The sequence below is a fragment of the Phyllostomus discolor genome, chromosome 3 (assembly GCF_004126475.2).
Source record: "Phyllostomus discolor isolate MPI-MPIP mPhyDis1 chromosome 3, mPhyDis1.pri.v3, whole genome shotgun sequence".
In the NCBI taxonomy this organism is placed as follows: Eukaryota; Metazoa; Chordata; class Mammalia; order Chiroptera; family Phyllostomidae; genus Phyllostomus; species Phyllostomus discolor.
The window spans coordinates 81143514-81154426 of NC_040905.2; the positions used below are offsets into that span (position 1 = coordinate 81143514).

General features: G+C 43.8%; 1 protein-coding gene across 1 annotated transcript; it reads left to right on the forward strand.

The window, feature by feature from the left end:
• Window positions 1–2788: 2788 nt before the first annotated feature.
• On the forward strand, window positions 2789–7511 carry FAM170A (family with sequence similarity 170 member A; the record flags this gene model as incomplete). The annotated part of the gene is given in 3 exon segments (XM_028504598.2): window positions 2789–3621; window positions 5908–6048; window positions 6790–7511. Coding segments are annotated over 3 exon segments (933 nt in total), but the record flags the coding sequence as incomplete, so codon positions are not given.
• Window positions 7512–10913: the final 3402 nt, after the last annotated feature.

Below are 10913 nucleotides of genomic sequence, written 5' to 3' on the forward strand. Positions count from 1 at the left end.
TTACTGTGCCTCCCATGGAAACTTGAACAGGTGCTAAGAAAAAATCATTTGGAGAAATATGCTGATTCTTAACCTGAATTCCATAGCTACTCTGATAGTGGTATAGTGATATCTCATTGTGGTTTTCATTAGCACTTTCCTGATGACTAGTGATATTAAACACCATTTCAAGTGCTTATTTGCCATCTGTTATCTCTTCAGTGAACAGCTCCATTTTTTTTTTTTGGCCATTTTCTAAATGGATCGTTTATTTTTTTTACTGGTGAGTTTGAAAGTTCTTTATAGATATTACTCCTTTGTTGGATATGTGGTTTGCAAATATTTTCTCCTAATCTGTAGCTTGTCATTTCATATTCTGAAAGGGATCTGTGATGTGGTAAATGGTGTTGATTTTGATGAAGTCTGGTTTATTTGTTTTTCCTTTTATGGATCATTTCTCTCTTGGGTTATTGCAATAGACCCACTGTTCTTTCTGCTTCTTCCCTTGCCTCTCAATAGCCTTTTCTCAAGAAAGCAATGAGAATGACTTTTATGTAAAATGCAATTTTTCACTCAGAAGTCTCCAAGCTTCCCATGTCACTGAGAGAAAAAGCAGCAGTCTTAACAACAGCCTACATGGTTCCTCATGATCCCCATGATCTCATCTCTCCTTGTCTGGGTGTTGACCACACTGGCTTCCTTCACAATATTCAGACAGGCCAAGCAACCCCCGATCGAGGACTCAAGCCTCTTCATTTTGCCTGGAAAATGGACCCCTAGCTCTAAGCTCCCTTATTACCCTCCGGTCTCACCAATACAGGACCTTTTTAGTGAAGACTTCCATGACCTCCCACTTAACATAGACATGGCCTCATTTCCTATAGCCCCAAATTCAGGTTCTTGCTTTATTTTTCTGCATGGTACTTATCAATATCTAACCTATTCCATATGTCACTTATTTTTTTAAATTGCCTATTTTCTCCCCTAAATTAAGCTCCTTGAGAGAAAATATTTTCACCTGTTTGTTTGTAAATGTTCAGCTACAGGGTCTAGAGAGCCTGGTACACAGGAGGGACTCAGTCAATATTTACACAATGAAGAATAAATGAAGAAAGGAAGGAATGACTATATAAGTCCCAACCTACCTTGCACTCACTGAGATAAACCCCATGGTCCCAGCCTGGAGAACCTGAGTTGGTGCCGCTGGAGTCATCTTTCCTTTTCTGAAGACAGGTTCATTTCGTTTGGGAATTCAAGGTCTAAGTAAGATGCCTTAAGGATCATTTGCCTTGGAATGATGGAATTAGAATTTCTAATGAATTTTCAACTTCTACTGAAGTAATGGTTTTCAATGGTTACTAATACTATTTGTTGAAAGGCTAATGGGAACATTATAGTGAAGGGACAAAGCCAACAGCACCTGAAACCACTGGTACATTTAAACATCATTAAAAATGGGACAACTTTATGTGCTTCTTGTTGTGATGTAATAGGAAGGTAAAAATAATGTTGCAATAATAAGAAATTGAACTAAATGTAATCAATTCCATAGATTTAATTATGTGTTTACAAGGAAATACAGGTAATAGGGAAATACCTTAAATGACATTACACTCAACTAACTGAAATTGGAAAATTCTACAGGATAAACAACTTAGTTTCTTTAACAAATAAACAGCAATAAAAAAGGTAGGGACGAGGGTACTGTTTTAGACTTAAAGATACTTTGACCAATTGTAACACATGGACCTTGTTTGGGTCTTAAAATCAATGGACCAGCTATAACAAAGACATTTTAACACAGTTGGAGGAAATTGGGTATGGCTTGGTTACTGTTATGAAGAAATTATGGCTAAATCTGTTGGGTGACATAATATTGCTGTTATGTTAAAAAAAGTTTTTGTCTGTTGAAGATAAATACTGCTACATTTAAAAAGCAATGATATAGTGCCTGAGATATGCTTCAAAATCCTTCCCCTCAAACACCTAAACTAAATGAACAAAAAGCTAAGTGTGTGTGTGCATTTGTGTGTATACAGAACAAGAATGACAGAATATTGATAATTGTTAAAAATTGGGCAATGGGTTAATTAAACTGTGTTCCTATTATATAATTCTCTTTACTTTGTGTTTGAAAATTTCTACCACAAAAGGGTTTAAGAAAATCTTCTTTGCCCCTTCTTTTCCTGGGATTCTCCAAGAAATAGGAAGGTTAATCTCATCAGAAAATCTTCACAAGGCTGCATTTGTCTGATCTTTACTCTCCCTGTGCCTGTGACTTTAAGGCATTATGCGGTGCCCTTTCAAATTTGGACGCACCTCAGTCCAGTGAGTATTCCTAATGTTAGCAGTGATTTCTGGGAGTTTACTTCCTTCATGTACACCAGACCACCCATTGCATCATGGCCACTGCCTCAAAATGAGGTGTCTTTAATTTTAGATTGAAGTCAGGAAGATCTAGATGGTTCACCACTTATAATTGGTATAAATTTCAGCCCACAAGCAAAGGTGTGTAAGAAACAGTATGAAAACTTTTTATAATTGCAGTTAGTTTGTATTTTAAGTGTTGATTCTGTAGGTGTCCAGTTTGGAATTTTACCCATTCCTGTTTGGAAATCACACAGGGCCCAGGTCCTGTGGGGTGGGGTGGGGTGGGGTGGGGTGACCCATGGTCACTGTTTAGTAGAGCCCACAGTTGTAGTTTCAATGTTCATCAGCTTGTTTGCCATGCCTCCTTTAGATTGGGTGGTCCCCTTGCCATGGGTTGAACAGGTTACCAAGATTCTGCTTGCATGCACAATACATCCATGTCCTCTTGGATTTTTTTTCACATCTACCTCCCCAGCCATACTTGGGAAGCCTCTTTTCTGTGATCCCTACACATTTCTTTCTGACTTAGTTAGCACCTCTCAATCCTAGTAGGGTAAGAAGGGATTATCTAACTTCAAAAATCCTGCTTCTGTTCTGTTTCTGCTCAAGCATCCTTTCTTTCTATGGAGCCTGGGGTTTTAGAAGCAAAGGCAAAGATTACTAGCATGCTATTATTGCTTCCAGCCTGGACATGCACCTCCTCTGGCCAATAAACATGGAGTCTGCTACCCACTTGAATGCAGAAAGGAAAGGGTGAAATAAAGGGAGAAAAGAAAAAAAAATGACACAGGAACAGATTAACATCTCAAAATATCCTACCACATTTGAAAGATGCAAGAGTAGAATTCATGGGAGAGGTTCCCTTGGGAAAAAGGAATTGTTCTTGAAAAGGGTGTGTATGAGTGGCAGAGACTATTGAGCCTCAGTCCACAGAATGCTCTGATGTCATCACTGAGGTCACAGAGTTCTGTTGTGGGCCCGGCAACCTTTGCATCTTAACAGCCCTGCGTTGTGGTGAACCCTGGGCTGTGCTGCAGGTTCTCTGTGGGGTCTGAGTTCTTCAGCCCTGTGGGAGACTCAACTATTTTTATTTGTACTGAATCATTTCAATGGACATCCTGAGAGCCAAAAAAGGTCGACCTGTAGGGAGAAGGAGGAGCTGGATGTTAGGCATCTTCTAAGGGACTCTTCTAGTTGGTACTATGAAACGGCAACAAAAGAGGAAACATTTGGAAGATGAAGAGTCCCAGGAAACTGGCGAGAAGGGAGGAGGTATGTGTTGGGCAACTTGTCTGAGGCCCGCAGGTGGCTGCCAGCCTGAGCCTTCTCTAAGAAACTGGGACGGAGGAGAATGTGTCACCTGCGAAGTAGGGAAACCCGGTATCAGCTGATGCTGCGATGTCCATCCCGAGGGTCCCCATGGTGTGAGATGGCACAGAGAGGCAGATGCAAAGTCAGCTCCGCCAGTCTGAGCACTGCTTTCCTGGGGCTACTAGGGCCTGGGGCTACGTCAGACTCCTACCTGGCTGGGGCTCCGTTTGCACAGACTCACAGGTGCAGCTATTCTCAGCCCCCTCCCCCTCGTTCTTTCAGTTCTCTTTATTGGGTCTTACCCTGGGGTCACTGGGCAGTGTAAAGGACACTGCTAGAGATCCATGAGTTGCTCTGTGCATTTTACCCATGAGGATACAGAAGCCTAATGAGTTAAAGGATGTGCTGAAAAACATCTTGAGGAGTGAAACACCTGTTTGAAAGGAGATTGTCTAGTGAAGGTGTCATATTGAAACATGGAGATTTCATTCCTTCAGCCAGAAGAATTGACGGGTTAATCCATGGGAGTTCATGAATCCACAGGTGTGGGCTTCCCAGAGATCAAGGGGAGGGGAGGGCCTTCCAGAGACTGCAACCAACTGTGTGATGGTAAGAACTGTTGTCAGGGCCATGTGGGGAGCACTGAGAGCCCTGGATATACTTCCCAGGCCATGTGGTGACTGCATCCATTAAATGTAAACTGGTAGCTTGCCCTGAGAAGGGCAGAAGGTCACTCATAGGAGGTGGGACAGAATGGAGCCCATTGCAGAGATCCAGCCCCAGGCTTCTGACCCAAACTGGAGCCCAGAAGCTTCCATGAGGCCCAGGGCCCTGAAGACAATATTTGAGCCCTGGGTGCAGAGGCCTGGGCAGTAAGCAGATTTCCAGACAGTGGCTGGGACAGGTTGGGGAAGGCAATGACTGCCCCTGCCCCTTACACATGGCATCTTTTTGTCTGTGTGTGTGTTTGGTGGGAGCTGTGGGGAGAATACGGGCACAGTGCTCATAGGATGTGCAGTCTGTGGGGTAAGGTTCCTGTCATCATGCTTGGTACATGTCAGAGTGTATTCAGAACTCTTGGGAAGGATGTTCCATGACATGGTTCATAAGCACATGTACACTCTGATGGAGAAAAAAATTGCACATCTCCACACACAACTTTATTAAAGCACACACCGAGCACATATGTATATACACACATCACTCCTATACTATGTTCACATATGACCCCTGTGTGTGTTGTCCTCTCTTCCCACACCAAATGCTGGAGTTATGTCTATAACTCTACCTATATCTAGATAGAAATAAACACTATATCTTCAACTATGGTACAAACACAGCTACCCCCAACTATCTCTAAATACCTCAGTAAGAACCAGTCACGGGTCACATACACCAACCACACAACACCTTGTGTAGTAAGACCAAACCCACTTTGCACAAACCACCAAAAAACCCAAATTCACCAATTCTTATTAATGTTGCTGGATAAGATACAGAATATCCAGTTGAATATGAATTTCAGATAATCCACAAGTAATTTTTTAGTATATGTATGTCCCAAATATTATAACCCAAATATTGCATGGGAATATTTACACTAAAAATTATTCATGGTTTATCTGAAATTCAAATTTAACTGGTGTCCTGTATTTTTGTTTGTTAAATCTGGCTACCCTTATATGCTTACTATGAGCTGACACACCATATACTTCCTGTATTTCTATTTAGTGTCTGTCTTTCCTTACTAGAATGTTTAGCATTTTTAGAGCCTAGAATAGTGGAATAGTGTCTGATACACAGTGATTGTTCACTGAATATTGCAAGTGAATGAATGAATGAGTGACTATAGACCATAAATACAAACCAGACTATATAATCAGGCCACACACTCCTGAGCTGTGAACACAAATCATGCACACAAATTTTCCATAAACATAGATAGACATTTCTACACCATTCACCATGCCAGTCCCCCATCTATCAAATACTTAGCTGATACACATCACTCTGACACTTCTGACATATTCACAGTCACCACTCATGCCTGCATTCCTAACAAGACACTAATAAAGTAATTATTGGTTATAACTAAATACTGAAGTGACCACTGAGAACCAGAGTCCAAGGCATGGGTATTCACTGCACCTAAAGAAGCCAGCCACTCGGTAAACACTTGTTGGATGAACGAATGATTCACAAACATGCCCAACTGACCACATGATTGAAGCTTTTGTCCTTTCTCAGGAATCCCGAGGTCACAAGAGGATGCTCCTCAGCTTGGATTGACCAAAGTGGCCAAAGGCTGTGGCACAGGGGCAGAGGAGGTCTCCTCTGCCTCTGAATACTTCTCCTGTGTTTCTTCTCCAAGCAAGCTCATCCATGGCGGTACAGGTGTGAGCAGGAGGCACATAGATCCAACCACGAGCCTCAGAGGAAACCCAGGGCAATCAGAGGAGCCTGGGGAGAATGGCAGAGCTGTCAGGAGAGCCTGGACATGAGCTTGCTGTGGGAGTGAGCCCTGGTGAAATCATGCTGGGGAATTTAGGGAGTAGGGGCCAGGAAGTTCTGGGCTTCAGGTATAGGGCAGAGGGACCAGGTTAAGCACCTTCAGAAGAACATGTAAGCTTTGCCTTTACCTTTGCTTCCAGAGAAGGACAGAGTTCCTCAGCACAAGCCTTCAGCACAGGAGTGGGACTGTCAGCCCAGGCCCGCACTCCTCACACATACAACCACACTCCATGCACATCCATTCTTAGCACACACACAAAGCCCAAACACATGCCCCAAAGTGCCACTCTTCTATATCACAGCCCACATTCCACAAATAGCACAGCAATGACATCAAAAACTCACATCCCTCTCATAGCACACACACCACCAATGTCCCACATACCACAGCCCTCACCTCCATATACAGACACCCCTCCAGGATGCCTACACACACCAATGAGAAGCCTACAGATGATACCAGATACATTACCCCATAGCATGAGCAACAACCACCAAGCTCATCACACACCTACATCACACCCTAGTCCCTCTCCCTATTCCGACATATTCATTCTCGTTCCCTCAGCTTCCGGCATGCCCCATGCACATTCTTATGTTTCTAATTTCCTTTCCTAGGAATCCAGAAATCACTTCAAGACAGTCCCCAGCCGAGATCAACCCTAGCCCATGCTCAGGAACGAGGGGAGACTGCCCCCCTATCACCACATGTCTCCTTATCGTCCCCTTTATCTGATAAGACCTGTGTGACCTCTCAGTATCTGAACAAAGAGGAACGGGGCATGAAAGTATATTACATGCAGGTACAAGTGAAAAAGGGTGTAGCTGTCTCCTGGGAGACAGAGGCAACCCCAGAGTCACTAAAAAAGAAACCAATGGTGGAAGAAGTGAACCTTCCTGAGAATGTGCGAGTAGGTACACCCCCCTCTGAGGTGTCCACCAGAAACCTCCTATGTGACAGTGAGACCAGAGAAGAGGCAAAAGAGCATGAGGAAAGAGGAGAATCAAAGGGCCTGCCAGGATTGCCCACAGTTGAGGAGATACCCAGGGCCAAGACACCTGACTGGCTGGTGACTATGGAGACCGGCTTCAGGTGCATGGCCTGCTGCAGGGTCTTTCCCACCTTGGAGACCCTCCAAGACCATGTGCAGTTAGGGATTAGGGAGGGCTTCAGCTGCCACGTCTTTCATCTCACCATGGCTCAGCTGAGGAGCAATGTGGAATCAGAGAAGATCCAGGAGAAGGAGGAGGAGGAGGAGGAAGAGGAGAACGATGAAGAGAAAGAGAAGAAAGAAGAAAAAAAAACTAAGGAGGAGCAGACCACAGGGTAAGACCTTCACATGAGGAGGTCCTGGAGCTAATCAACGTCCAGGCTGTGGGTTTCATTCCCAAGGGATAGGAGGTGAGAGGGTGCTGCGGCTGCTGAGGGTGCTGTGCCTTCTCCCAGCCAGGATGTCTCCGGTCCAGGCCCAGGCCTCCACAGTGGAGAGTTGGGGGCTGTATCAGATCAGGGAACAACTGAAGGGTGGGGTCAGGGAGGGAAACTGGGCCTCTTCTTGGCCAGGCATTTAATAAAGTCATGGCTGTGAGTGGGAATTTATCCTGAGCTTTTCAGTTCCTGCAGGAAGTTCTGAGAATGTCCAAGGGCTAACAGAGCACCTGTCTTCGGTAACTAAGAAGGCTTTTCCTCTGTTTTGGTTTCCACACAGCAACTGAGATTCCAGGCCAGAAGATCCGAGAACACTTATCTTGGGCGAGGTAAGGCCTGAGGCTGGCATGGCCTTCTGAGCCCACATCATAGTGGCCCAGAGGAATCTAAGGGAAGGGGCTGCAGGGCTGTCCTGCATTACCCTGTGCCTCTGGAGCTGCCCTGACTTGTGGCATACCCGATGCTTCCCAGGACTTGACCTCCACTGATTTATTGAGAAAGTGGAGAATTTTGACAGGAGTTCCCCCAGAGTCTTCATGATTGACCTCCAGGGCTAGGAGTGGTCTGAAAAAAGGTCAGGGGGATTAGCAGAACCAGAGGTTTAGGGCTGAGAGCCTTTGGCCTGAGCTGGTATCTCACTGTGGAATGTGTAGAGGGAGATGCATAAAAATGAGGTCGGTCATAAGAGATCTGGAAATGTTCTGGAACCCTTAGTTTGCTGTCGTTGATCTGAAAACACACTCGTGGTGGTATGCATGGCCTCTGAGCTGTAAGGACTCATATTGCTTCTTGTCTTTTCCTCTCCTTTCTGTTTTGTTTTCTCACTCCTAGGGAGAAGAGAGGATCATGGAGCTAGTAGCACACAGAGTGCCAGAAGTCTGAAGGAAGATGGAGGGCCCCATACTCAGGCTAACATATAAACGTTATATGCAATAAAGGCTGTTTTCCAAAACTTTCCTGGATATACTCATTTTTGTAGATTAAACTTTTTTAATATTTTAAATTATTTTTAATTATAGTTTATGTTCAATATTATTTTGTATTAGTTTCAGGTATACAGCATAGTGGTTAGATAATCATATATAATACTTTACAAAGTGTTCCCCCTGATATTTCTAGTACCCACCTGGCACTATACCTAGTGGAAACATCAGTCTTATCTATATCCACCACCTTTTTCCAGAAGCAGCAGTATCCAGCCTCTTGGGATTGATTAGGCTTCTGTGTGACTATTTTGCAAGGCTGGATACCATGACAAGCTACAGTGAGTTCACATGGATCAACTGGAAAGCAGCAGGTGCTATGAAAACCCAGGTCTAATGGGTCCTGATTGAAAGAACTAATAAGGGAAACTAAGAAGGACTGGAGGGTGGTCTGCATGTCTCCCAGGACAAAGGGAAAATTTCTCAGTCTTGAAGCTGTCCATGGAACAGGTTCCTCCTGAGATGGTGACATTTTGTTACAACCCTCAAAAAGAGGCCACCTGACCACAATCAGGAATTGGGGGAAGAGATTGCTATATTAAGAGTGTGAGCCAGTGAGCTCTGATATTTTCAGTTCTGACAGTCATATTTTAACTTCTAAATTAATTCTTATTCTAGCCTCTCAAGATTTTCATCCTGTCACCTCTAAACTTCATCCTCACATCACCTCTACCACCCACTGAAACTCGAGGCATCTAGCAGGTACTGAAGATGAATTCGGTTGTCCACTGTCTTAAAGCTAAAGAGAAGCGATATGTTTTCCTAATCTGAATAGGGGGTCAAAGCCAAGCTTTAGAGGAACTAAGGGAATTAGAAGCAAATAATTTGAAGTTCAGAGGTTTTATCAGTTTAAGCAGAATAAGGTTTAATTCCAAAGTCCCATGGATTTTTTTTTCCAGGATATGTAGGGAATCTTCCACGAGACTTTATTGAATCGACAATAGTTCCAGTGGTCTGGTGTTGTCATTATTATTTTGGCAATAATAATAAACCAGCTTCCTAACTGGTTTCATGCTTTCTAGTCTCTCCATCAGGGATATCATCTACATATGTCTTTCTTCCTTCCTCTCTTTCTTCCTTCCCTCCTTTCTTTCTTTCTTTCTTTCTTTCTTTCTTTCTTTCTTTCTTTCTTTCTTTCTTTCTTTCTTTCTTTCTTTCTTTCTTTCTGATTTTATTTACTTATTTTCACAGAGAAGGGGAGGGAAGGAGAAAGATGGAAAAAAACATTGATCATGTACCTCTTGCACACCCCCAACTGGGGACCTGGCCCACAACCCAGTCTTGTGCCCCGACTGGGGATTGAACCACTGACCTTTTGCTTTGTGGGACAATGCCCAACCCCTTAACCCAAGCCAGTCAGGGCTATATGCACATCTCTTGACTCAAGATGCCTAGTGCTTCCTTTAACTGTCATTCCAAAGAGCTTAGAATTTGAGGCTTATGCTAGCTACCCTTTCATACTCATTCTCTGACCACCTCTGTACACTCTGTAATCTTCACTTTGTTCCTTTTCATCTGCTGTTGAGTCTACCAGAATTATCTCTTTCTTTCTTCCTAGGTATGCATCATTTCCTTTCCTTTCCTTGGAATGTTTGACTTCTCTCTTCCACAGATTGCTTGAAACACCTAGGGTTTATTGCACGTAAGGTGGTAGGATATTGGTTATAAAATGAGAGTTCTCACTGCTGTTCCTGCTGGGATTGAGACTTCCCTGTAAAGCATGGAGTGGTGTAACATGAGGCTCTGTAGGCAGATTCAGAGTGTGGCAGCAAGCTCATGGTATCTCACAAGAACTGCACTTACCCAGAGGCAGAGAACTGAGGCCTGCAGCTCGAATGCTTTTCTAAGATGATTGCACACATCTGTCACACCAGATCCTCTTGGTGGGGCCACTGACAGAAAATTTTGAATAAGACTTTGAATCTCTGCTCAGAATAAGGTATTTCAGAGCAGTTTGAAGGATTCTAGTAAAGTAGATGTAACTGAACTCCCTTCCCTGAAATCAGCTTAAATGAACTGGAACAGAAACTGAAAATAGATGGGGATTTCTCACAAGTAAGGATGGGCCACAATGCTTGTCACACATGCTATCTGGGAGGTGCAGCCAGGTGTGGCCCCCCTGACTCATACTCACTGACTCTGAGTTTCCCAAATGTCTGAATCTGGGAGTGGAGGCTGGAGTCAATGGTCCAGTGCAGGCTCCATAGTCTCGATACTGATTCTGATCCTGGACATAACATCCCTACAGCACACTTTCCTTGTCCCTGGTCACACTGATCTCTCTTCCTCAATGCTTCCCTCCTTTTCTTTCTTACCTCCAGTGCAGGGAA